The sequence below is a fragment of the Oikopleura dioica genome, chromosome XSR, assembly GCF_907165135.1.
Source record: "Oikopleura dioica chromosome XSR, OKI2018_I68_1.0, whole genome shotgun sequence".
NCBI lineage: Eukaryota > Metazoa > Chordata > Appendicularia > Copelata > Oikopleuridae > Oikopleura > Oikopleura dioica.
Window position 1 is genome coordinate 11700066 of NC_137294.1, and position 27408 is coordinate 11727473.

The 27408-nt window shown below is 41.4% G+C and overlaps 4 protein-coding genes across 5 annotated transcripts; 1 reads left to right on the top strand and 3 right to left on the bottom strand.

Moving 5' to 3' along the window:
• Window positions 1-6970: 6970 nt before the first annotated feature.
• LOC145708002 (endoplasmic reticulum-Golgi intermediate compartment protein 3-like) lies at window positions 6971-9557 on the bottom strand. The gene is made up of 7 exons (XM_081785607.1): window positions 9335-9557; window positions 8699-8938; window positions 8339-8506; window positions 8112-8292; window positions 7998-8067; window positions 7757-7954; window positions 6971-7340 (listed from the first exon to the last, which is right to left on the bottom strand). The coding sequence occupies exons 1-7, from the start codon at window positions 9489-9491 to the stop codon at window positions 7194-7196; spliced, it is 1161 nt and encodes a 386-aa protein (XP_081641733.1). The 5' UTR covers window positions 9492-9557; the 3' UTR covers window positions 6971-7193.
• Window positions 9558-12959: 3402 nt separating this feature from the next.
• On the bottom strand, window positions 12960-14152 carry LOC145707327 (claudin-19-like). Its single transcript, XM_081784843.1, has 5 exons — window positions 13996-14152; window positions 13627-13923; window positions 13523-13579; window positions 13346-13457; window positions 12960-13301 (listed from the first exon to the last, which is right to left on the bottom strand). Exons 1-5 carry the CDS (start codon window positions 14048-14050, stop codon window positions 13121-13123), a joined length of 702 nt encoding a protein of 233 aa, XP_081640969.1. The 5' UTR covers window positions 14051-14152; the 3' UTR covers window positions 12960-13120.
• Window positions 14153-17566: 3414 nt separating this feature from the next.
• Window positions 17567-20515, bottom strand: LOC145709357 (dynein axonemal heavy chain 12-like). The gene is made up of 9 exons (XM_081787038.1): window positions 20422-20515; window positions 20128-20244; window positions 20018-20084; window positions 18933-19366; window positions 18546-18815; window positions 18248-18485; window positions 18006-18204; window positions 17754-17967; window positions 17567-17713 (listed from the first exon to the last, which is right to left on the bottom strand). The coding sequence occupies exons 2-9, from the start codon at window positions 20242-20244 to the stop codon at window positions 17567-17569; spliced, it is 1686 nt and encodes a 561-aa protein (XP_081643164.1). The 5' UTR covers window positions 20422-20515.
• A 3259-nt stretch (window positions 20516-23774) lies between these two features.
• Window positions 23775-27009, top strand: LOC145708411 (chitinase-3-like protein 1). 2 transcript variants are annotated; one of them, XM_081786077.1, is made up of 7 exons: window positions 23775-23850; window positions 23901-24082; window positions 24570-24902; window positions 25198-25742; window positions 26422-26491; window positions 26554-26774; window positions 26842-27009. In XM_081786077.1, the coding sequence occupies exons 1-7, from the start codon at window positions 23807-23809 to the stop codon at window positions 26971-26973; spliced, it is 1527 nt and encodes a 508-aa protein (XP_081642203.1). In that variant the 5' UTR covers window positions 23775-23806; the 3' UTR covers window positions 26974-27009. The 2 variants fall into 2 exon arrangements, with proteins under 2 accessions (XP_081642203.1, XP_081642204.1); XM_081786078.1 differs by having other exon boundaries at window positions 26554-26767; window positions 26835-26967.
• Window positions 27010-27408: the final 399 nt, after the last annotated feature.

Consider the following 27408-nt stretch of genomic DNA (forward strand, 5'->3'; position numbering starts at 1 on the left):
CATTTTCTTTACGATCAGTTATTTTGGCACGATTGTGATGGTGATTTACAAACGCATGGCTGGAAAGAGGCAAGAAACGATACCGCTTTTGGCCGGCACTGGAATTCCACTCACAGCGACTGGCTTAGCGCTCATTTGCGCGGCGTATTATGTTCATGTCGGGCATCATTGTAGGGATGAGGAGAATGGACAGGTGAGGAAAATCTATTGAGGATGTTTTTTAGCTTTTATTCAATTTATTTGATTGTTTAGTCGACTATTTCTGGCCTTCCTCAGAGTATCATGGTCCAAAGTCTAGCAAAAGAAGGTAGGTTTCTTCCATGATTTCATGATGGTCTTGTACTGAAAATTCCCTGTAGCCCCGATGTGTTAAACATGTACTTTCAGTCAGAGCCGAAATCATGCTCCGGAGTCTTTGGCTTGGATTAGTTCTCGTGCTTTGCGGCGGCGCTTTCCTTGGCTTGCTTGTTTGCAACTGGCCAAAGCCCCTAGCCAAGGTCTGAAACGGCTTATCTTCTGCAATTTTTATGTGAAAAAAGACAGGAAAAGCCGAAATAAAGCATTTTGCGTCCGGATCAATGAATCAAAAAAATCTCCAAAGATGACTTCAATTCACAGTTCACACCAGGATCGGAGCTAGAAACTACTGTAGTTTCAGAAACATTCATTCAATATCTGGCTTTGAGAAGCAAAGTGATGCGACTCCGAGCGAGCTTACTGTTCCAGCTTTGTAAATGAAAAATGAAACATGTTCAATTTTGTAAAAATGATCAGAAAAAAAGGTGAAAATGGAGAAAATCACTGAAGACTGGCATATATCAATGAAGACCCTTGTAAACTTGATTTCATCAAACAAAATAAAATTCTAAAAATGCTCAGTTGATTGTTGTTTTTACTATTATCTAAAAAAGATATGCTCAATAAATCTATTCAAAATCATTGTCGAGTCCCGCTAAATCGTCAAAAAGCTAAGCCGCCCAGCGTTGTGCAAGTTAGCGCCGGGGCGGTACTTTTATATTCATGTAATAAAATTCATATAAAGTGGCTTCATCATAGCCTATAATAGCATATCTTCCTATAATTTATAGGATTATGCATGCTAAAGACTTGAAGGAAAATTGGGGTCTATTCCGGACATTTAAAACTCTGAAAACGCGCAAAGAAATGATTGATTCCGCGCATCAATCATTTGAATCGGCATTTAAAATAATTTAAAGTCTTCAGCAGCAATCTTCTTATCTCCTCAGAGCTTTGGCTTTCAGAATGAAATCTTCTGATCTCTTCCTTTTTCACTTTTTTCTTTCAATTTCAGAGGCTTCCGGAATCGAGAATTGTACCAAAGAAGCTTGCGCTATCGTAATTTTACTTGAGAATTTTGGCACTTTTATGCGTTTTCTAGTGTTACGACCATCTTTATTTTTCAAGCAAAAAATCAAAAGGATGCGAAAATTTACTCAACCTTCAAAATTGCTGCTCAAGACACATAACCGACAAAGATCTTCTTTCCTACACAAAGTTCTGCTTGAAAAATGAGCTCATCTACGTCGCCTGGATTTATGATGCCTTCAAAGTCGTTCTTGACAAGACTCATTTGAGCGATGCTGAGTACGAACTCGCGAATCAAAGACTTAGGCTGGAGGAAATTTGCCCCAACTGTACAACTTGCGATAGTGAAGAACAGGTCATGTCTGGTGAGTTTTGTTTTCGATGAAAATTCGATGAGTTTTTCTAGTGAAAATCATGTTTGTTTATTGCTTCGTTGGATTGATGTGCATTCTTGGTTGTTTTGCCAAGGGTTCCGAATTTCAATGGAAACTACTACGATCGTCCCCGCTGTCGTCGTCTGCACGCTGGAAGCTCCGGCGGAAGACGTCCAAAGCAAATACGATTGCAGCCAGAAAACAACATGCTGCTCCGGTACACTCGAAGTCAGAGGCGGCGATGGCGTGGGAATTCTAGAGTTCTGGGAGAATGTCTCTCAGTCCTCACCTTTCATTGAACCAATTCTTTTGTTCGGTTTAAACTCTTACTCTGTACATAAAATGCTGCATATTGGACTAGGAGGCTCTTCGGAGTACCGTGTACTAAGGTGTCTTTTGACTTAATATTCCTGTGAATAAAAGAAAAGAAAAGAAAAAGAAAAAAGCTAATGAAAGACAGTCTATTTATACTTTTGTTAAGAAAACTGTGTGGGAAATCTGAGGGGGTCCATTCAAAAAGCGGAATCAGAAGAATTTTATGATCTGCGCGTAAAACCGGCGAGTTGAGCATCATTTCAAAAATAAACTGCTTTTCTTGTTGATTATTATTTCCTTCGAGAAATCATTACAAACAGCTGATGGATCGAGCAATCGAATTGAACAAGAGAATCTGTTCTTTGGTCGAGCTTCTGGGAGGCGAAGGAATTCCGAGTGTTCTTGATCGAATCGGCGGCGATTCCGGCCATAAGACGGCAGGTTTGCAAGAGGCTTCTGAAAAAGAGAAAATGGACGTGAAAAGTCAAGAATCTGATGAGTATTACGAATCTGATGAATTTTCTGACTCTGACGAGTCTTATGAGTACGAAAAAGTTTCAACTTATCCAGAAGAACTGACAAGAGAAGCTGTTGAGAATTGGCTGGAAGAGTTTCAAAAGAAATTGAAGAGAGAAACGAGCAGAGATGATTTGGACAGGTTGATTTTGTCGATGGACAGAATGAAATTTGAAGATGATGAGTGTGGTCAATGGGACGAGGTCATTTTCGAACATGGACAAGGAAAGTTGTCTGGAAGATATGAGGAAGAATGGGAAATAACTTCTTTTCAAAAAATGATTCTTTCGAAAAACCCAGGTTTCGAGGGACGAATAATTCAACGTTCGGAATTAAAAGAAGAAACCGGAGAATGGGTTCTCGATGAATCTTTGGAATCGATTTCAGTTGGAGGAGAAGCGATTGTTTTGAAAGAAAAATTTGGAGAATTGGAAGTGGCCGTTCGCGTTCAGGCTTTTGACTTGGCGCTGTTTGTGGGGAATGAAGAATTGGGGTTTGAAATTCATCTTTCGGAAGGTATTTTTTGTTTTTTTAAATATTTTTAAGAATACGATATCGCTCAAAACAAAGAAGAAAATTATGCCGGAGTGGTTCCTTTTCACAAAAACGTGGTCAAGAATTATGTCAACATCGAAGTCTTCTTGAGCTCTGATTTGAGAAAAGAAGACTGTGTTGGATGGATCACGATTATGGAGAAATGCGACTCGGATTTGAGGAGCAAATTGAAGAATAATGAGTTGAATTTGGAAGAAAGGAAGAAAATTGCGATTGGCGTCAAAGAGGGATTGGATTATTTGGAGAAAATTGGAATTTGGCATTTCGATCGGAAGCCAGAAAATATCCTTTTGAAAAATGGAGAAGCAAAATGGATCGATTTTAGCATTATACACGAAGAGACTGGACGAGAGAGTTATCGGGAGATGGGATACGCGAGGAGAGGAAGCAGATTTAGAAATAACAGCTGTTTATGTAAGTTTTGAGTTTGTTGAAAAATGCTCGTGTTCTATCTTTTTTTTCGTAGATGCTGGGTCTCCTGCTTTTTCTTATGGCGCGCAGATAGGCGCAAACTTCGGAGGGAATAGATCTCTTCCTCATATTTTGATTCTTTGCGAGTGGAAGACGGCCTGGACTCTTTTATTCAAACCAATCGAAGAAAAAGAAAGAGAAATCATCAAAAAAGAACTTGAGGTAAGTCTTTACTTTATATAAAAGAAAATATCTTTTCTTAGACTTGCAATGCTGGCTGGCTCTCAAAGAAAAGAAAACCATCCACCGAAGAAATCCAAAACTTGTCAAAAATCATTTCTCTTGAAAACGCGTCTTCTGATTTTTGCTTGGACGATCCGAATTTGACGAAATCAACTGCCATGGCCAGTCTGAAACAAAAACTGACAAAAAAGATCAATTTCGACTTCAAAAATGTTACGAAGAATGTTTTAAACCAAAAAGAAAGCGATCTCTGTGTACCCATTTCTGTTTCGGTGCTTTTGAGATGGACACTCGAAAATGATTTGAAAGTTGTGTATTGGGAAATGGAAAGATGTTTTACTATTGAAAAAATCTTCACTCAATTGACAATGGTGATTTATCCGCGCAGTTTGGCTGGCTTCAATCACAATCCGAAATTTGAAGAACAAGAATTTCAAGAGAACAAAATTGAATTGCTTCTTAAAAGATTGAAATTCGGAACCTATTTGAATGAACCTGGATGGAAGATGATGATGGATATTTATTTTAGCGAGTTTTCTTATGAAAGACGTTAGTAAATTAATATAAAGTCTAAGAACAAATATTTATTAAATATTCAGTCTTTCTCCATCCAAAATTCGTCTTCTCCCGTCCCTTAACAGTCACCGGCGCCTATCTGGAACCCGGCGACGGGAAAACACCACTTTTCCACCAAATGGTGCTTGACCGAATCGAATACTCCGATTTCATTCTCCAAAACACTCTCATCGCCCATTCTGACTCTCAGCTCAGAATTCCTGTTTCCAGAGAATACTACGTCGATGAAGAAACGATGAGAGACTGTTTCAACAGCTACAACGGTTTCGTCTATTATGGAGACAACAACGAGATTTTAGAGCTTGTCAACGAAGAATTCAACATGAAAACCGAAAAATGGTATCTTCTGCCTCATGCATATTCAATTACTCTTCGAAGAAAAAGACACTCTCTATCTTAAACTTATTCGACTGTTTCTTTTATCCTACTTTTCTTCGTCTAAATTATCGATAAATGTTTTCAAAAAAAAATGATTAATTTCTAAACAACCGGTTGATATATGGCTTTTTCTTTGATGTCTTAAGATGAAAAAAGTGAAAGAAAAAGGTGCAGTAATCTTGTTTTATTATCGATGTACAGTTTGAAGAGATTGTGGCAGGTTGTAGGACAAGTGAAAGAAGCAGATTTACAAAAAAGGGATTTGACTTGGCAAATGTAGCGGAACTCGCGGTCGCATTTTGAAGGGTACCATTTGTAGCCGAATTGCAGGCCCGCGGACTGAATGCACCGCTCCGAGCGCTAGAATCGTTGAAAAAAGGGGATGAGTGGTAGAACTTACTGTGGGGCGGATTTCTCCATACCAGTTTTGGAAAGAGCTGTCAGTGACGGTCGTATTGGCCACCCAGCTGAGGCGATCGCTTTCTTCGTCCAACGACAATCCAACGCAGTAGGAAGTGTCCTGAAAAGTTATTTCAATCAGTGGTGTTATAAACCTGAGTCAGAGTTTTAAGCTGCTCATTAGAAAGCCGCATAGCGGCCTTTACAAGAACGAAGCCGCAAGCGGCTTCGCCAAATAACCGTTTGAATTAATTCTCTAAAACTGTCGAAGCCGATTTGCGGCTTCGTTTTTGTTAAAGCCGCTACGCGGCTTTCTGTTGAACATTTTCGAGCCCTGACTCAGGTTTTTAGCGATGGTTGTCGACCGGAATTTCATTCAATTCGAAGATAATAGCCATCTTGCTTGACTTACATAAGAGCTGCCTCTGATCAAATTCGTGATAAACAACATTGTGTCCTCGTCCTTGATCACCGCCAAAGATCCACCCTGTCTGTTACATCTCTGCTCGGCCGCCTCCCACGAGCGCTTGTCCTTGCTCAAGTTGAAGCAGAAGCTTCCTTTCTTTTCCCGTGGCCGGCGCACCGGAATCGCGCGTCTTTAATCAATTTCTTTGAGCATTTTTGAACTCGGAAAGAGCTTCACTTACTTTGTAAGTGATGCTTCGTAAAGTGCGCCACTGCTGAGTTCGACTCGGCCTGGGCGTTGAGGCGTTTTTCGTGCTCTTGGATTAGAGCTTCGTCGCGGCTTTTCCATTCCAAGAGTTTCTAAAGCAATCTTTGAAAAATTATGAATTGAAAGAATGGACCTCTAGGCAACTCTGAAAACGCGCGAAGAAATGATTGATTCCGCGCATCAATCATTCGAATCGGCATTTAAAATAATTTAAAGTCTTCAGCGGCAATCTTCTTATCTCCTCAGAGCTTTGGCTTTCCAAATGAAATCTTCTGATCTCTTCCTTTTTCACTTTTTTCTATCAATTTCAGAGGCTTCCGGAATCGAGAATTGTACTAAAGAAGCTTGCGCTATCGTAATTTTACTTGAGAATTTTGGCACTTTTATGCGTTTTCTAGTGCTACGACCATCTTTACTTTTCAAGGAAAAAATCAAAAGGATGCGAAAATTTACTCAACCTTCAAAATTGCTGCTCAAGACACATAACCAACAAAGATCTTCTTTCCTACACAAAGTTGTGCTTGAAAAATGAGCTCATCTACGTCGCCTGGATTTATGATGCCTTCAAAGTGGTTCTTGACAAGACTCATTTGAGCGATGCTGAGTACGAACTCGCGAATCAAAGACTTAGGCTGGATGAAATCTGCCCCAACTGTACAACTTGCGATAGTGAAGAACAGGTCATGTCTGGTAAGTTTTGTTTTCGATGAAAATTCTAAAGTTTTTCTAGTGAAAATCATGTTTGTTTATTGCTTCGTTGGATTGATGTGCATTCTTGGTTGCTTTGCCGAGGGTTCCGAATTTCGAGCTAATGAAAGACAGACTATTTATACCTACTTTTTGCTAAGGAACCTGTGTGGGAAACCTGAGTCAGGGTCCTGGAAAAGCTTTGATAAAAGCCGCTTTTCATCAAAGCATTTCAAGAACCCTGACTCAGGTTTCCTACACAGGGAGCCGAGCCTAGTCTTGTCTATTTAGGACCCTACTCTATCAATAGAAAGAATTATTAAGGGAGTATCAAACAAATCTGCAACCCTAGAAAGCCGTTGGTTGGCGCTGCTACGAAGAATCAAAAGAGCCGGATATTCAATTGCCTTGCAGTGTCGACCAAAAACTCATAATTTCAAAAGAGATCGACAAGCAAACCGGGTTGCCCGTTATTTCACTCACTGACAACACAAATTTAATAAAAGTCGAGTACATCTAACTTTTTCGTTTTTAGATTTTATTAATTTGAATATCAGTAATTGCACGGAAATAAATGAACTACAGAAAATGAGTGAAGCAGAAAGTAAAAATAATGAGTGACTCATTATGAGTCGCTAAAGTTGTTCTTTTGTTTTTTCAAGTTACAGTTTCTTGAACGAAATTGAAAGAAATTGATTATTTTGAGGAGTAAATACAAGAAAAAGGTCTAATAATGTTTTCTAACCGGCCTTGCCGAGTTCGGTCTTTATCAAAAGCTTGTTCGTTCGGTGGATGAAGGAGTCGAGGATCGAAGAAATCGTCCAGACGCCGCCGATGATCGCGCAAACTGACGTGGCGAAATGAACCAACGATCGGCGAGTCTCCGTCTAATAAAGAATGATAAGGGGGTAGCAGTCGTTGTTTTTATCTTTCTTCTAACGTTTCTTCTGGTGTAAATGTCCTTTGCAAAAGAACCTGTGTCAGATAAAAGCCGTTTTTGTTAATCTTTTCACTACTGTATGAGTCTGGACTCCTAAGCTGTGTAAGAAACCTGAGTCAGTCTCCTAGAAAAACTTTGAACTACAAATTCAATCTAATTTTTCAGCTGAGGCGAAGCAGTTTCGCGGCTGGGTTTTTAAGAAAGCCTCTTTTCATCTTTCATCAAAGCTCTTCTAGGACCCTGACTCAGGGTTTTTACACTGGTTCCCGAGCTCAGAGTCCAGTAGTAGAGAAAATTCAACCGAAAACGGCTTTTATCGCCGGCTTCATCCTTATTTTTATAAAAAAAGAACTGTAGCTGTACCTTGATAACTGCAATAGGCGCAATTTCGAAGTGAAAGTTGATGCCTGGAAGTCGACTGCTCATCTGGCTGAGCGCTTTTTCATGCCGCGTCACCGAGAATTGATTCGTCGCCGTCTGCGTTCCGTCCAGTTTACGGAACTCGGTTGGGATCACCTTGAAGTTGTAGTGCCAGGCCATGTTCAGCGCCTCAGCTTTGTGCTAGAATTGAAAATTAGAGCAGATCGAAACAGTCAAAACTTACTTCGGAGTTGTCCAGTGGATTTTCTTGGCCGGGGAAGACTTCGCCAAAGCTCAAGTGATGGATTGTGTGGCTAAAGAAAGCTTGATGGCAACAGTTGTTATTCGGCATGTTTACCTAGTATCGAAATTCATGTGCTTCATCCCTCGAATATCGTGAACAACGCTTCCATCTAAAACGAGCGTCTTTCCAGGCGAAATCTGCAGCGATCCAGAAACTCGATTTACTTCCAAATGTCCGTGAACGCGGCAACTCTCTCCCAGCGTCTTTTTCAGCTCTTCTTCCAAGTTGAAATGCTCTAAAAACAAAGCCGCTCAGAAAAAATCCTCGAAGACAAGAATTACCGTTGACGCACTGGGAGAACTGCTGAGCGCTAGAATCAAACGCCCAGCCCTTGTTTCTATACGCTTGTTGGACTTCTTCGCAGGAATTGCAGCAGGGGTGTTCCTCCGTTTCCGCACCGTAGCAACTTTGGCACTCGTCTTCTTTCAACGCCAGGCCGGTTTCTTCTTCTTATTTTGGATCAGAGAGAATTTAGCGCAAACTTTGCTCGGCGATCTGTGTAGAAAGATGACTCAGGGTCCTGAAATAGCTTCGCTAGACCTTTAAAAGATATTGAGACCCTTACTCAGGTTTCTAGACAGGTTTTCAAGCTCAGACGCGAAGAAATCAGAAAAATAATATATTTAATTGATGATCCTTTCCTTTCTTTTCATCTTGAAGCTTTTGCGCGTTGATTTCTTCGACCTTCTCCGAGTTCGAAACTTCTTTTCCGTCCTTCATCCTCGTCTTGAATAGCTGATGTTCCGCGTCTGCTCTGTCTCCCGTCAAATCCATCGCGTCGATCGAAAAGTAGTTGCATGGCAAACCAGCTACTGTCAGATCCAGGTTTAGCACTAGCTTGCCCCCGCGAGTATTGTCCACTCGTAGCTCCGATACAACCTTGAATTTGAGTTCTTTATCTTTCTTAACTTTTCTACAAAACACTGCGCAATTAAGAAATTTTTCCATCAAGCCTCGGATTGGTCGAACAATCAAGAGTTCCAAATCAATGGAGAAGCGTACCTGATTGTTCGACTGATCAAAGAATGAATAGAAAATGACCATCTGGGCTCAGCAACCTGTGTAAAAACCTGAGTCAGGGTTCTGAAAGAGCTTTTTATTGGAGCTCTTCCAAAAAACCTGACTCAGGTTTCTACTCAGGTTTCTGAGCCCAAATGGTCGTTACTGAGCGACGCTTCTGTAGAAAAATATAAATACGAGTAAATAAATTAGTTTAATTCAATATTAAACTTATCAAAATACAATTAGTAAAAAAAATCTGATGTAGAACTCTTCCTCAGTCGTCAAATAATAATTCAGCTCTGAGAAAAAGAGCAGCATGCAAAGAAGACTGCAGCATATCGTAATTACGGCGCCGGTGACAGTCCTTTCGCGGAAATCCTCGACTGGCTTGGTGTACGCGTCAAACTTGCGAATTTGGCTGAGGAAGCCCATCTTCGATTCGTCGTCAGTTCTCGTTCATCCTTAATTCTTCGGACAATTCGCTCCCGAGATGAGAAGCAGCGCCGAGCGACCAATCAGCGCGCGCCATATTTGAACCCGCCTTGACGACGCAAAATTCTACCTATTTTCGCAGTGTTAGTACCAAAAACTCGCTGGTACTTCTGATGCGACAAAAAGGGTTGAGAATTAAGGGATGGAGACCCTTAATTTCGATTCCCTTTTCGTCCCTCTATTCTTTCTAATGACCGAAAATTGGGAAATTCTAGCGTCAATTGCTCATCAAATTTGTTGTTTCAAAAATACCAGTTTATTCTTTGGCGCTTGGGATAAGATTAAGGCTTTCCCATCCTTATTTTCTCTTGAGAAGTAAGGCCGGGAGAGCCTTAATCTCAGCCCTAAATGTCATCAAATAAACCGGCATTGACAGTAAAGTATCGCCAGTACCGTATTGCTTGAACAATGAATTTCAATGAGCATTCTCGGCTAGAACTTTCCAATCGGTCGTAAACTAAACTACGAAAAGAAGGTTTTTATATTTGCATAATCCACTGACATTTCGACAAGATTCGACACCTGCTCTCAAAAATACGATTCGCAGAGTCATTTCAAGAGTTTTAGAGTTTCAGGAATTTTTAAAAATGTCTTTGTTGTTTTCTCTCTTTTTTCTAACGTTCTTTCACGAAGCAAGTCCGAAAATAAGTAAGTTTTTCGAAAAATAAAAAGTGCTAAAGTGGAGTTGAAAGGTGGATCGGAAGGCTGGTTCCCTGGAGCGGACGGTTTCGCCTATGAAATCGACGAAGAAAAGGGAGAGATCATTTTCAGGCTGGATGATCTGGTCGATATGCCTTACTATCTTGGAGTCGGATGGAACAACAATACTCACGACGATAGTACTCATACAAAAACCATGATTGTAAGGCTCAATCCTGGGTTCGGCAATCGGTTTCGCAACCTGAGTCAGGGTCCTGACTCAGGATCCTTCAGGACTCTGACTCAGGTTTTTAAGCAGGTTGCCAAGCACAGGCTAAAACTAAGGGTCGGCACCGACCTAGAAACCAGCCTGGATGGTTGGTTTGTCGATTTTGGTCGGTTTTTTGACAGGTATTTACAAAAAAAACGACCAAAATCAGACCAAAACCCAAGCATCAAAAATGCAGGTCGATGCCGACCCTAAGCTCTTATCAAAGTTGATAATTGTAGAACTCGGAGCTGCTGATTTGGGATGGAGGATCAATTCATAAAGATGAAAATTACAAGGGCGCGATTTGGCCGTACTTTGGAGGTCACTTTGCTGGCGGAGCCGAATGGAGGTTAGCTTTTCAAGAGTTGAATTTACTTTACGATTTTTTAGCGAGCAAGCAATGACTTACTGGAAGCGAACGCCAGGATCGGCTCATCCAGATGGAAAGCCGCGCTGGTCGCGAACTCTGAAGCGGCCGGAAGGATGCAGCAAATGCATTGAAATCGAAAAGAACAAAGAGTACTGGGTCATGTCCGCTCGGGGGTCGACTTTCGACGGCGAAGGCAATTGGAAGAGACAAAAAGAAGACCCAAAATACGCGGCGTGGTCCGACTGGCCCGGCCCAAGAGCTGGCTATCATGTAATTTTAATCTTAATTGAGTCGGATATTGAGTTGGTTTGTTTAACAAGAATTCTAGTACGCAAAAACCCAGCGAGAAAAAATCATCATCTGGAAAGAACATGAATTCGACAATTTGTGTAAGATGCCCCTCTTTCAAAAAACTTTTTCAAATCAGTCTTTCAGATCACATGACAAACCATCACGAAGACGCTTGGAACAAACGAGTGGACTCGATTGGACAGAAAAATCTAACCAAAGTCCCGCAGAATTCAGCTCAAATCCTCTGTCTCTTCTCTAGCTTGCTTGTTTTCTTGGGAATAAATTTGGTTTAAAAGAATTTGATTAACTGAGGCTCTTCTGAACACCATAATTGCTCCTTAGAATTGGTTGGCTTATTTTTCAAAATATTGGCCTAGACGAATTAAATTAATTTAAAATGCTCCTCAACATCTGATTCCTCATCATTTTCCGGCGCTTGAATTGGATCGGAAATGAAATTTTCGAAAACTAAATCGGCCAAATTTCGTAGAATTTCCTGCTGATTTCAAAAACGTACGGTGTAGAAGACCTAGATAGGGCTTATAAGGCGCAAGTGGGCTAGAAAACTTCGCCCATCTTAAAAAAAGCGCGTCAATGTAAATCATAATCAGAATTCTGATAGAAGCAGATTTGGCGAATAAAAACCATCGAATTCAATGAATACCAAAGAGGCCATTTCTGATTGGTTCATTTCTCAGATCCAGTCAGCAAAAGAGTCGATTCAAAAGAGATAAAAAAGAGTATGAAAAAGTGGCTCGTTTTCGGAAAATGGATTCAATCCAGCGGCGCTCTTCCTCCCCGCCAATTCTACACACAGGAAGGTCGACTCGCTAGTTTTTTTTTACTCTTCGTTGATTTCAAAAATCGAGTCCCACTTCAGTTCAGAAACAAAAAGGGAAAATTGAAGCTGATCGAGCCTCCAGCTGAGGAAATCAAGGTGTTTTTCGAGGCCGGTGCTTCCAGAGGCGGCGGCCAAAAAATGAACAGAACTCATAGCATGGCCAGAGTTGTCCACGTTCCAACGAAGACTACCGCTAGATGTCAGGACACGCGCTGGCCGAAGGAAAATGAGGAACTGGCCCTTCTTCATGTTCGTTATCAACTGGATAAAAAAGTAAACGAAAATGGTGTTGTCGCGCAGTACGAAAAAGAACTGGAAGAGTTTTTGAAAATGGAAGAAATCGAAAACCAGCGACTTCGCGAAGAAGAACTTGTTTCTTTTCGCGAAGAAAGAGACGCGCAAATTGATAATTTTCAGCTTCGAAGGAAAGGAGGGCTTTTCTAGCTTTTTTTCTTGCGATTAGTTGAGAAAGCTTTTTGAAGTTCTCACGTTCTTGTTTTGAAAGAACAAGGGATTATAAAATACGCAGAAACTGGGCATCAAGTTGATATTGGTGGAGACATGGAAGAAGCCAAGGAACGACTCAGGTAAGAGACTATCAAGAGATCATTTCCCGTCGTGTTAAAACTATAATATCCTTATTTATTTTTCAAATATAGAAATCCCAAAGAAATCTTTCCGCAAGAAAAAAACCCCATATTTTCAAAAAGAGCGATTTACACGTGCTCTCATAGATGCCTAAACACCATAATAGCTCATCTGAATTGTTTTTCATGTTTTTTCGAGACCGGTGTGAATGCTGTATAAAATGCAACTAATCAGGTAAGGTGAGGTTAAGTGTAAGGCTCAGGGAAATTATTTACCATGTTAGGTAATATCATGATGCAAATTAGGCGACGCAAGTTTAAAACTGCAAATTCGCATTCATGCAAAGATTGAACATGAAATTCAGACAAATTGTGGCTGCTGCAAAATACGATCATACTTTGAACTGAAGAAAATGAAGACTTATTTCTGCGAATAATTTATTTGTTATCATTGTTAATTTGAACAATAAAAGATAGGCAAGCAAGAAAAAATATAGTTAATTTAGCAGGGTCACTGTTAATGCTACTCTGTAGCGCATTAGTGTACTGTTTGTCAATGAGAGAAAGTTTTTAAATAAATTCGGAGCGAGGAGGAGGGTTGTATCTGTTGGTGTTGGGAATCGGGCCGCCGTAGGTGTCGTCGTCATCGTCATCGTTGTCGGAGCAGGTGGCGGAGATTTGACACGCGCCGCCGATTATTCCAAGCACCATCGCCGCCCAGCCAAGAAACAGCGCCGTTCCGTAGACGAATCTGAGCAATTTTGGGTATTTCGAAGAACGAAGAGTTGAAATTACCTTGTTCCAGCGGCACCCATGGAGTTGACGCCTCCTGCAGAGCTGAGGCCGATTCCACTCATGCCACCTGATTGGTAAAAGTCTTGAACCACCAATGCAGCGTAGAAGCTTACTAGAAATCGTTGAATAACATAGGTTTTTAAAGGAAGAAACCCCCTTAAAATCCACTCTAATTACCTGCTACTCCAGTGCAAAGACCGTTGAGCAGCCAGAAAACTCCACCAGTAATTGCAACTGAAATGAGTTTGTTAAATTTTTTGATAAATGCAAAAAAACTCTACCTTTTCTCTTTGATTCTTGAGAATCTTGCATCATGCTAGTGCACGAAAGTCCAACATTCGACAAAATATAGCCAAGGAAGCCAAAAAGGCAGGCGATGACCATCAACGCTCTAGCAGCCTGCAACTCTGGCGGGAGACCAAGGAGCATTCGGTCAAAGTCGTCGCAGTGCCACTGGCCGGTGGAGAAGTACTGGCAGTTCCACCAGATTCCTTGCTTCTTTACTTGCATTTCGATGACTTCTCCGACCATGTCTTGTCGTCGCCACTCCGGCATCACACAGGTCACCAGGGACAGCGCTAGAATTTCGCATTAGAGAAGGAAATATCTTCATCCTTTAAAAAACTTCGTCTTTTCTCTTGATTTCTCACCTGATCCAATAAGACCAGCGACATATCCAGTCAGCTGGAGCGCGGAATTAACCATTTTACGCCCCTAGTTTTTGGAATGAAAGAAGTTTCAGATCAGCTTTTGTGAAAATTATTATCACATGAGCCTAAGTTTCTTCTCTGAGATTCTTGAGTTGTCTTCTGAGCACCATCAGAGAGTGGCGCGATCGCTTTTTGCTGCTGCTGCCCCGGGCTACACCACCATCAGCGATAAATGCTCAAGGGCAGCTTTTTTGCTCTGACAATATACTACGACGAATTCCATTGACATTATCTCAAGGGCTCTGTTCACTCTAAGAATAGAAGCTTAGGTTTTCTGCTATTCATTCGTTTATTTTCAGCGATATTTTCCAATGTGTTATTTACAGTATGAAGCAAAATCCATTGCAAAATGCTTAGAAATCCAAGCCACGGGACCAACAACGAGCGCTTATTACCCTGTACTTTTCTTTTTGATTTTCGAGCTGTTTTTTCATCTCTTCTTCTTTTTCCTGAAATTTTTGCTCGCACAAGTGACGATCAATTACACGACTTTCCGCAGCGCAAAAATCACATCTGAAAGTCTTTTTAGTCAGTTTGCTTAGAATACTAAATCTCACCTGACAAGCCATCTACATGATATTTCCCAGTGCTCGTCGAAGTCCGGATACTTCATTTCCATCTTATAATTTTTCAAAAGAACCGAAAGTGAGTTTCTACCTTGCATTCTTTATCAGAGCATCGGACCAATAGTTTATTCATCATCTTCAGATAAAACTCCGAAGCAGGGTAAAATGTTGGTGGAGGACGCCATGGTCCATTTAGCAAATCGAGGCTTACTTCTTTATCACAAATAGGACAGTTGGTGTGATAAGTTTTATCGAGCTTTGTATCGTCTATCCAGCATTTCCGGCAAACATAATTGTTGCAGCAGGCCGTCACTACCGGATCTACGATGTCTTCACCGCATTTTTTGCATTGGAAATCTTTGGATCGGAGACTAGCAGTAATGCCTTTTAGAGGTTTCCAAATAAGACGCCCTGTTGAAGCTCTCTCAGGATCATCTGAATCGTAATCTTCGGAATTCGGCTGCTCTATCATTTCAAAATTATTCGTTAAAAGTGAGCCTTTGACCAAGGGCCTTGGTCCAAGGCGACGTCGCTTTTATACAAAGCTGCGGAGTCTCGCGAAATTTCATTCGCAGAAGAGACAGAAATTGATCTTTCTCGATTGAGAATTGCAGTTCTTTTCGTTTATTTTTTTCAGTGATATCTTTTCTAATAATGTTTTCCCAAAAAGTGTCAATTACAGTGAAACTTCAATTTTTAAAATTCCCAATCAAATTCGAATTCTTCATAAAAGAGTCTTCTTTGTCGATCAATCAAGTTCTTGTACTTTTGTTTTTGAGCCTCAAGTTCCTTTTTCATCTCTTCCTTTTTCGCGCGAAATTTTTGTTGACAAAGGTGACCGTCCTGAACTCGACTTTCTGTCAAGCAGAAATCGCATCTAAACTTTCTATCAATCCGGAAAACGTAGAAAATCTCACCTGACAAGCCTTTTGCAGAACTTTTCCCAATGCTCGTCGAAATCTTCGAACTTCATTTCCATCTTCAAATTCAATCTGTTTCGTGAGAAAGAATTGATTTTACCTTGCACTCAGTATCGCAGCATCGAACCATTCGTGCATTCATCATCTTCAGAAAAAACTTCGAAGCGGCGTAAAATGTTGGCGGAGGAGGAAAACGAGGGTAGAAGCCATGTGGCGAATCAATATGGAAATCAACTGCTTTAAAACAAATCGGACAGTCGCTGTGAAAACTTCCATCAAAGTCTGAGGTGTGAAGATCGTCTGTCCAGCATTTTCGGCAAACATAACTGTCGCAGCAGGCCGTCACTACTGGATCTGCAATGTCCTCGCGGCATATTTTGCATTGGAAGTCTTTGAACCGGAGATTCGCGGCAATGTCTTTCTCGGGCTTCCAAAACAGGCGTCCTGTTAGAGCTCTCTCGGGATCATCCGACTCGTAATCCTCGAACTTGAGCTCGTTGTTTCGTCTCTCCATCGTTTTAAAGATATCTTCAAAGTGAATTTTTCTACCAAAAAGGTGTCGCTTTTATACGAAGCTTCGAGGTATCGCAATATTTCGCAAAGATAAGAGAGTTAAATTGAAGGAAAAGGCTCACTCATAAAAGTTATTTTTTTTCTTATTTCATTGCTCTTTGTAGATAGTGATGGTTATCATCAAATGATGGCACTTTTGTTCTCGGCTGGTCATTTGTTCAATTCCGGACAATCTGGAGTCCAGACTCTGGAACATCTGCTTTCTTCAAGTAGCGCCATTTAACTGATTTTGCGGATATAAATAAGCATCTGAAAATTGAACTTCATAAAAATGAATACTCAGCAAGATTTTCAACTAAAAAAACGGAAGGCCACCGATGATGCAGAGAAGAATGAATCAAAGAAGACAAAGACTGTGGAAGAGTACACCCAGCATCTTCGAGAAAAGAACGTCGCCCTGAAACAGAAGTGGGACCAAATCGCTGAAATGGACCCGGAAATCAACGAGTTAGATAGAAAACTCTACTTTCTCAAGCGGAAACGAAGTGTCGAAAGAGAAGAGTACAGGAAAGAGCTCGAAAAGCTCAAGGAAGAAAGCTGCCCTCCCGAAGGAATCACCCAGCCAGATGATCTTTTTGAACAGGATCTCGCGATGTTCGAGACGATAATGGCACATCTCCGCGAGATCGAGGGCGATACTTCTTCCCACAAAGCGTTTGTCGACTTTCTCAACATAATCACCCACTTTGAATGCTCAGGTAAGGTCTCCGGCATCGGCCCGACTTACTCCAAGCGAATCCGCGAAGCACGACCAATTTCTGATTTCGAACAAGTGCAGAAAATTCTTGGAAAGAAGCGAGCGACGACTATTGCATTGAAATTCGAACAACATTCTATGTACAGATACAATCCAAACAAATAAAAAATATCAAACCATATTCTTGTTGATTGATTTTTACACCAAGCAAAACGCAAAACCGCATCCCACAACAACAGTTATATAATCATACAAGAGAGATTTCGAAAGGGCGGAGGGGAGGGGGATAGAAATACAAAATATTTCTGATTCATTTGATCGTTGAATATATCATTCAATCAGATGAAATTCTACGAGCCAGCGCTCATTTATGGTCTCTCCTTCGATTGTCCTTGAGAATTGATTCTCATTTTTATCATTGAGCCTTTATCTTTATCGAAAAAAAACGCTTTCTATTATTATTATCTTTTTTATTTAATTTTGTTCCATTTGCCATCACAATCACCAAATTTCAAGTCAATTTCAGACTCGCAACAAATCTAATACCGCTCTTTTTCCAGAAAATTGAAGTTTATTTATCTTTGAAAGGATAGACGAATGTACAGGAGTTCGGTCGATAATTTGATAAATACAGTAGTAGATACAGTAGTTGTTCTGTTCACCATTTAATGTCTTTGAACTGCAGCTGGTCGAGAACTTTGCAGGGTAGTTTTGGCAGCTCGTGGCGTAGGAAACTTTGGCGCTTTTATCGGAGCTCAAGATTGAACTTTTCTTAATAAAATATTCGTAGAAATGGATGAAAATTTGAGCGCCAGTTCCTGAAGCTTTTTTCGACAAGATTTAACAAAGGTGACTCTGGATAAATGCTTCAGCGATGTTGGCTTTTCCGTCATTTTCGCGATCTAAAATTTGTTGATTCTGATTTCAATGCTTTTTCTCAACCTGATTGTGAGCGTTTTCGTCGATGATCTGCTTGGTAAGGGAGCAGAGTTTCACGCCCGTTCGTTTGCTGAATTTGAAAATGTACGGAACCAGCCAGGAAGGCATCGCGGAGTTTTTTATGTTTTGCATTTTGATGCACCAGGGAACTGGAATCGGCTTTTTCATTCGATACAACTCTTCGTAGCTCGGGTGTTCTCCTTCGCCAAAAGGACATCTAAAGGAATGAAGACAATTTAGCGGCCATTCTGTTACTTGAAAAGGTGCTCCGCGTCGAGGCCCATCTGAAGCAGTTTCGTAATGAATCGATGGTCGGAAAGAGCGCTCGCAAAAGTGGTCGGAAAGTCGCCAACTTTCAAGTTGACTTCGTGGATATCCGCGCCGTGGAGGAGCAGCATGTCGAAAATGTCAAAATTGCTCGTTCCGACCGCCACGGTGATGCATTTCAAAGGATCTGAAAAGTCCAATGAACTTCTTTCTTTCTTATTTTTTCCTGCCTAGGTCGACTTTTGCGCCGTGCTGGAGCAACAACTCGACCGCATCGTCGTCGTTGTTGTAGACCGCAAAGTAGAGCGCTGTTTTTCGCCCGTCCTTGTACATCAGTTGTTTGTCGTTGATGCAGTGGTTCGGGTCCCAGCCGTCTTCGAGCAGCAGTTCCATCGTGTAGTAGTTGTCGGCGCGGTCTTCCAGGCAGGAAATGACTGGGCTCAGGCCCGATTCTTTGTAAATTCGACGCTTTCACAAGTTGGAAACGCCTTCGATTTTCTTGAAAACATAGAAGACTACGTTTAAAACCAATTTTCTACTGTGCGTTTTCCAACTTTGCTTGTTAGTAACTTTGGTGAGAAGAGCGACGATAGAAATGAAATCGCCCATCGCGGCAAGATGAATGGGAGCTCGATTTCGCTTGTCCAAAGCATTCGGATTCGCGCCATTTTCCAATAGAATCTCGCACATTTTCAAATCGCCTCGCCGCGCGGCCTCGTGAAGAGGAGTCGCTGGATTCTGGGAGGAAGATTGAGCGATGCCTGCTTTTGCAGCTCGAAAATTGGCATTGATTAGGTGCTTACTAATGTTCTTATTCGAGCAATTTTAGTATAAAACTTTATTTATTAGTTTTGTCTTGAAAATTAAAATTTCTAAATATTTATTCGCATTATTTTTAGAGCCCTTATTTTTAGCCAAGCCAGTGAGTCGCTTTCCGTCTTTTTTATCTTTTAGTACCTCGGTGAATCCAGCGCGGCCGTGTTCCACATTCGCGCCTCGCTGAAGCAAAAGCTCGGCACATTCGGTCGAGCCAGAAATCACAGCGGTAAAGAGAGGCGTCACTCCGAAACAATCGGCCGTGTCCAAGTCGACTCCGGACATGAGAAGGTTCACCAAAATGCGCGAAGTCTTTTTCGCCGCCGCTTCGTGCAGCGGAGTCCAGCCGCGAATGCAAGGTTGCACGGCGCTTGCTCCCGCCTGCATCAAGCAAATCACCGTTTCGAGGTTTTCTTTCTCCACGGCCAGAAAAAGTGGCGTTTCCTGCCGGTAATTCGCGTAGTTGAGCAAAGAAGCATCGTCGAATGGATTTTCTACCGCTTCCGAGTAGCGGAGGATTAGCTCGCAGCCCTCTTAGAAAATGTCAATAGAAAGTGATACCCTTATTTTATTTCATAGAACAAAAAATTGGGGCTTAAAATATATTTATTTTAAAATTATTTATTAAATTTTTTCATTAAAATTTAATTTTTAAGATTAATTTTTTTATTTAAATTATTTTATTATTTTTATTTATTATTTTATTTATTTTTTATAAGAAAATTAGGGGAGGTGTCTGGAACCGACAAAAAAATTTCGACAAAATTTGCGTGGAAATTTTCAACCAATCAGAAACCTGGATTCGGCAAACCGGCCAATCAGCAGCCGAGTAGCCGCCCACGCAAAATTTGTCGAAATTTTTTGTCTGTTCCAGACGCCATCCCGAAAATTAGGAATCTACTACTTTGGTCGAAAAACGCCGAATATTGATGGCTACCCCCTTAGCACGGGAAAACTCAGTATTGAAATTGTTCCAAATCTGCAACAAAAGTTTCAGAGTTCATCGCTTATTATTTTCGATAGAAGAAAATTAAGAAAATTATTTGAAATTATGTTTGATAAAAGAACTTTTCACTTATTATTGCCGATAAACAAACAAATGGGCATTTAATTTCTAAGGTGCTTCTATTTGTCTTTATCGAAGCTCCTCATTCGTAAAAAAAAGCTTACACCTGAAGCTATACCTTTGAAGTTAAGGCTGGCGGCTTCGCAAAGTGGCGGGTAACCCGAATGATCGCGCAGATAAATCATCTGATAAAGGCGTCAATTTATCGGTCTAAAAGTAAAGCCTTACCTTGGGAAACTTTGAAATAATCGTCGCTAGGCATTCGGTGTGTTCCTTTCTGATCGCGTCAAAGACAGGATACCGATCTGCCTTTCCATTCTTCAGGCAATTACGAAGCGTCTCCATCTGAAGATCAAAATTAGCTCCTCATTTCCGATTGCTTACTTCCTGATGCTCATCTACCGATTTCATCAAAAATAGAGAGGATGTTCCATCTTTTTTTTACGAGAATATCTACCGGATGATCATTAACGTCAATCACAAAAGTTGGAGGGGAATTTCAAATTTACGAGAGTTACTTACGATGCTGGGATCGCGACGGCGAATTCCATTTCGGACTTCACAACAAGTCCACTGCAGCGATTCTCGATCGAGTTTTTCTTTCGCTGCTCGGCGGTCTTTCTTTTTCAGCTTTCAACAATAAATTTGGCATAACTTGGCTCGGTAACCTGTGTAATAAACCTGAGACAGGGCCGAAAAAGACTGCTTATAAACTTTAACTTACTTCCAAGAAGAAAAAAATCTCAGCACCCTAAGTCAGGACCCTGAGTTAGGACCCTGAGTCAAGACCCTGAGTTAGGACCCTGAGACAGGACCCTGAGTCAGGACCCTGAGACAGGACCCTGAGTCAGCACCCTGAGTCAGGACCCTGAGTCAGGACCCTGAGACAGGACCCTGAGTCAGAACCCTGAGTCAGGACCCTGAGTCAGGTTTTCTATACCGCTGGGATCGACAAATTGCAAAGAAAACCTGAGTCAGGGTCCTGAGTCAGCTTTCATTAAAGCCGAAAAATTCTTTTAGGACCCTGACTCAGGTTTTCTACACAGATTGGCAAGCCGAGCACAATCATTTTTGATAAATATGAAGCCGTCCCAGAAGCTGCGAGCTGAAAAATGTATGAACAACTGGCTGATCGACATTTTCATATTCTGCTTCGATTCTAGCGTTGTTTTCCGCCAATCGTCGGTTGTGGTAATTTACTTCTGCGTCCGAAATGCCCGCTGAAGCCTGCGCCATTTGCCGTTCGATTTCCGTCACTCTCGGATTTCCAGAATTTTGTCGATTGTTGAGACTTTCGCTGATCGCGCCCTGAATTTTCAAATTCAATATCTGAAAATCATCAATTTCCAAATCAAAAAGTTGGTACTTGAATCTCTTGCTCGTCTCTTGAAATTCCAGCCTGGAGAGCGATATTCGTCGATTGCTGGTCATTTCCAAATTCAAGATTTGTGTTTTCGCTTCTTTCATTTTTAAGTTTTAGAAATTGAACTTTTTTATTTCGCTAATTTAAAATTAAATTTCCTGTAATTTTCGCGCAGCGAGTTGAGAATCGCCTGACTGAGATCGTCATCGTCGAAATCGTTCATTTTCTCTCAAGACGAAAAGCGCATTTGTCATCTCGCAGGGAAAGGGCTTATCGGCCCCCTGTGAGAGAGAAAGCTCTAGAATCGTTATGCCAAATTTTTAACTCAGACTAATCAATTGATAAGTGCCATTCAGTGCCTTTAGAGTTCATCTTTCGAAAAATTATTTAAAAGCTAAAGCTTGATTTGAGCTGATGATGACAACTGAAAGAAAACTTGAAGTGACGAATTAGATCTGTAAAAGGAAAAATCGATCTCAAATGAATTTTTATAGTTAATCGGAAGTATACAATTAGGATTGGTAAAGGACCTATTCTTCTATAATCTGGCTAGAATTGGTATGAATCATGCCGTATGATACCCCTAACTTAGGCTAAGTCCCCTAACTCTAAAGCCTAACCCAGGGGCTACTCCCCGAGCCCCCTCCCCTCAGGCCTAACCCAGGAGCTTCGCCCCCGGAACCCCCAGTAGATACTCCAAGCCCCCTAACCGAGAAAAGGTTTCATACCAATTCTAGCTATATTATAGAAGAATTGGTCTTCTACCTTATTTGATATTCTAATTGTATTCTTCAAACGGACCTCCAAGGCTTCGAGTCGAAGCGCTCAAAAGCAAACTAAAAGATGTTTGTAGCTTGTCAAATGCACACCGTGCCATTTCTATCTACAATAACAAAGCACTTCTTGTTTCATTGAAAGCTTATTTCTGGCGGCTATCTTAGTTTAATTGACAGCATGCTCTTTTTTGATCCATCAATTGAAAAAATGATAACAGTAAATGAAAACGCTACCAAATCTCCCTTCCCCGAGGTAGAACGCTTTGTTCTTGTTCTCGCTAGTTTGGACCAGATTTTTCTTTAGAATCTTTGAAAATGAAAGCCTTCTTTATCAAAAGTACTTAGAGAAGCGATAACTGATAATTTGCTTGATAATTTTGCCCACATTCATTTTTCCTAGCTTTGCGCAGCGCCATCGAAGGGAGATAGTCAGAATTTCCCTGTATCTAGTACAACTATAAAAGGAAAAAACAATCGCCAACAGAGCCAAACAGAAAACACAAGCCAAAAGAAGAACATGCAAAAACTGATCTTCTTTAGCTTCGCCCTCTTCCTCTTTTCCTCGCTGATAACAGTAGCGAGCGCGCAGCCAAACGGAAGCTACAGTATCGAACGCTGCCTGCAGACGCCTTCCTGCATTCGCCTTTTGCAGCGGCGCAGAAATTTGAAACGCCGAAGTTGGGGAAATATTTTCTGGTAAACCCTGCTTTTCCGACTAAAATAATGATAAATAAATAACACAAAAAAACTGACTTGATTCCTTTTTACGAAATTCTATTAAAATTTTTGAACAAACAATTGTTCAATGTTCGTCGAGACGGCAGATTAAAAACGTTTTCAAGTGGCACTTATCATCATCAACCCTTTATTGCGCATTTTACTTATCAGCAACTCCATGGTCAGCCCCTGGACTAATCCCAATCGATGGCGTAAAAATCTTTCGTGTCCGTTCTATTCAAAAAATCGTCTAATTGACATGAAACTTACTTTGAAGCTAGCAAATCTAGCAAAAGAAATTTCATTAGAAAAATCCTGATCTGGGCTTGGCAACCTGTTCAGAAACGGAAGCTAGGCCCTGAATAACCAAAAATGAATAGCCGCGTAGCGGCTTTTAAAACGTAGCCGCGAAGCGGCTTGCCAAGAATTTTAATACGATTAAAATGGGTATACTAGCGAGCCGCTTTGCGGCTTCGTTTCAAAAAGCCGCTACGCGGCTTTTAATTTTAGATTTTTCAGAGCCTGACTCAGTTTTTTTTACTCAGGTTGCTGAGCCTGGCTGTTTAGAAAACCTGAGTCAGGGTCTGAAAAAGCTTTGATACTAATTGAAAATATCAGGCCCTGACTCAGGTTTTCTTCAACTTTAAACTGGCCCGTAGTATTCATATTCATTTTATTGGAGATTGGAGATCTAAGAAGGAAATGAAGAAGCGATCAAGTTTTCGAGTAAACACCATTTTTAGTAAAAATTTTTACGCAAAAAATGATAAACGGGTTCGCCTTCCGTATTTTCTCCCTTCCCGTTGCTCGGCGAAATGATAAGCTTGAGTAACGAACATTAGTTTATGTTATTTTGCGATTCTCGAAGAAGAATATTCTCGGCTTGAACTTCCATTTTTCAATTGACTCTTCAAAGTTAATTGTAAGACAAAGTCCAAATTCATTAAATAATAACCAACTTTCAATAAATCGTAAAAACGCAATTGTCTTCAAATATCACGAAGTTTTCCACTCCTCGAAGAATATTAGATTCTGAGCGACAGAGAGAAAAATGAAGTTGTCAAGTGCTCTTTTGGCAGTTTCTGCTTACAGCAGGTACTTTTTCATCCAAAAAAGAGGTTTTTTTTCTAGCACGTTTTTTTCAGCCCAACTCAGTTGAATGCTGATAAGGCGACAGAAGTAGACACGAAAGATGCTGGCTGGATCAGCTGCTACTACACCAACTGGTCCCAGTACCGGCCAGACTATGGCACGTACTTTCCGGAAGACATGGACGCCTCTCTCTGCACCCATCTGATCTACGCTTTTGCCGAAATGCACAATACAGGTAAACATACAGCTCCTTTTTTCACGGCCAAAGAATGTTTGGCAAAGGTGTTCCAAAATGATTCTGATCAGCTGATAGCAGGTGGAGAGGTAGATTATTATCAGTTTCTGGGAGTATTAGAGCATGACCTTGGGTATAAAAATTGACGGAAAGGAGTCAAGAATCAGAATTTTAAAATGAAACAAAACCTAGCCAAAGTTCTCCGATCCCGACAGGAATCATTTTTTCTATAAATAAATATTTCTTTAAAATGATACATTATTAATTGATCTACGTACTAAGTATTCCAGACGTCAATAAAAATGATTGAAATTTATGCACCTTTATTATCTTAGTATCAGTCTTATCTTAGTATCTTTAATTGAGCGGCCCATTTTTCCTGTGTAATTTAGCGCTGTCTTTGAAAACCTTACGTCTTAATTGGCGCTCCCTAAATTGCAACAAAAACAGCTCTTTCGTACGTTTATCTGAAGAGCCATTTATTAAGGCAGCGAATGGACGATCAAGGAGTACGAATGGAACGACGAGGCAATGTACGCCAGATTCATGGCGAACAAAAAGGGCGCAAAGACGCTCCTCGCCGTCGGCGGCTGGAATCACGGAAGCACTCGATTCACCCAAATGCTCGACTCTGGCGAAAGTGGAATTCGAAAATGGGCCCAAAACTCCATCGCCTTCTGCAAGCGACACGGCTTCGACGGCTTCGATGTCGATTGGGAGTACCCAGCGATGACGACTGTCGACGTTTCGCCTCAAGAAGACTATTACCGGTACCAGCGAATGATCGAAATTCTCAGGGAAGAAGTCGACAAGCACCCAGGTTTGAAAACTGGGCTCGGCAACCTGAATAGAAAACCTGAGTCAGGGTCCGCAAGAGCAAAAATGAAAAGCCGCGTAGCGGCTTTTAGAAACGAAGCCGCGAAGCGGCTTCGCAAGATTATTATTCCATCTTATATTTAAATTCTAGCGAAGCCGCCTTGCGGCTTCGTTTCTAAAAAGCCGCTACGCGGCTTTTCATTTTTGCTCTTGCAGACCCTGACTCAGGTTTTCTACTCAGGTTGCCGAGCCCAGTTCGAAAATAATCATGAAAAATAGCGACTTTACCTCTAAATTAGGCTTCTTGCTGACTGTTGCCGTCGGCATCCCAGAAAAAATGATCTACCGAATCGACGGAAAGAACCCGGCGTACGACGTCGTCCATTTGACGCAACACGTGGACATGGTCAATTTGATGGCGTACGACGTGCACGGTCATTGGGAGGACAAGACTGGACACCAAATGCCGGCCCACATCAAAAGAGCCGACGACCGACTGGGCTACACCGACAGCGTCGAGTGGATTTTGGAAAACTGGATCGTCCAAGGCGCGAATCCCCAGAAGTTGAGCTTGGGACTCGCCTCCTACGGTCGTGGCTTCACCCTGGAATCCTCCGCCAATCACGGGTACATGGCTCCCGCCAAGCTCGACACCAACACCGGACTCTACTCTGGCGCGCCGGGCAAGTACACTCGCGAGCCGGGCTTCTTGTCTTACTACGAAATCTGCGAGAAGATCAACGAAGGCTGGAAGACGGTCTGGGACGAGGAGATCTCAGCCACTTACGCTCACGGCGGCGACCAATGGATCGGCTTTGACAACGAAGAAAGCATCCGATACAAGGTAAGAACCTTGTCTAGCTCAGTTCGTAAACCTGAGTCAGGGTTTTAAAGGAGCTTTAAGGACCCCCGTCAGCTTTTTCGAAAAATCGAATTTCGGAATTTTTAAATTTTGACCCCGGAAATGGATTCTTCGGGTCAAAAAACGATTTTGAGGCTTCATTTTTGGGGGTCTTTCTCGACTCCTTCACCCCCAAAATCGCATTTGAAAATTGGACTTTTCGCCGAAAATTGACGAATTTGCCCTAATTTTGGCAAAAATATCGAATTTTCTTGGTCAAATATTCCTCTTATCAGGTTTTTGAAGCAAGGTTAACCTGAGGACGCATTAACAACCAAAAATATGGCGTTTTTCAAAATTTCCATTTCTTGGAGAAAAGGCTGACGGGGGTCCTTAATAAGTGAAGCCCTTATTTGATTCCACCAAAAGATAGTTCAATCCTTTATCTATTTTGTTCCTAAGACGGGAATATTAAATTTGGGTAATTTTTAACACAAAAATTTTCCATCAAAATTGGTTTTCTTTGAAAATTTTCAGCTGGCAGATTTGAGCGCAACTGAAAAATCCAAAAATATTGGAAATTGAAATTTGTGGTTCAAGAAACTTGCGCTTTTGAAAAAAGATAAGGGTGTCACTCAATTAAATCGATGAGAGAAAAGGAAAAAATAAGTAAATTTTCCAGGTGAAATTGGCGAAACACTACCGCCTCGGTGGAATTATGTGGTGGACACTTGACGACGACGACTTCAAAGGTAACATTCAGGTCAACACTTGGTATTTTCTCCGCGAAACGAATTTTGAAAATCGCGATTAGGAAACTACTGCGGATCTCGATATCCTCTTCTTTCCGCTGGTTACGACGAGTGGTTCCACGGCGGAGCAGCGCCAACCGGCGGCCCGACCACACCTAATTCATCAACCACGAGGTCGACAACTACAACTAAGCAAACAACGACCTCGAACGGTGTCACGCCCGATTGCGGTAACTCGCCTGACGGTTACTACAACCACCCGCAGTACTGCGACCACTACTTCCAGGAACGGTTTTAGAGGGCGACTTTTTTGTAATCAATTTGGTAATTTCGAGGCAAAAACCTAAAATCAGTGCTCCAACGGAATCCTGTACGACTTCACCTGTCCTCCAGGAACTTACTGGGAGCCGAACTCGCGAATTTGCGAGCATTCTTTGTCGGTTGACTGCTGTGACGGACAACGACCCTGCAACGGATTCTGAGTTTATCTGCTCCGCTTTGAGAATAAAATTTAAAGAGATTAAGGACTTGACTAATAAGCTCACACGTTTTAGCGGCCTAGCCGTTCACCGGAAGTAAGCTCGATCATCCGACAAAAATGTCGATAAAGCAGAAAGAGTGTTCTTCAAGGATCTGATTTTTGATATTGACACCCTTATTTTGCCTTATCAAAATACAGTTTAAACATTTCTCCAGCCCCCTATTGAAGTTAGAAAATATAAATTTAAGGGGTGACCCCTTATTTAAAAATTTAGACTTCGATAGGAAGTTGACAAAGGTTCAAACTACATTTTGCTAGTAGGAGCAAATAAGGGTGTCAATGAGAAAGTAGTGCTCGAAAATTCAAGTCTCGGTTATAACTAATAGTGTCTACGTTCACCAAAACGGGTTAAAAAGTGCTAGAAAAGACGTAATCG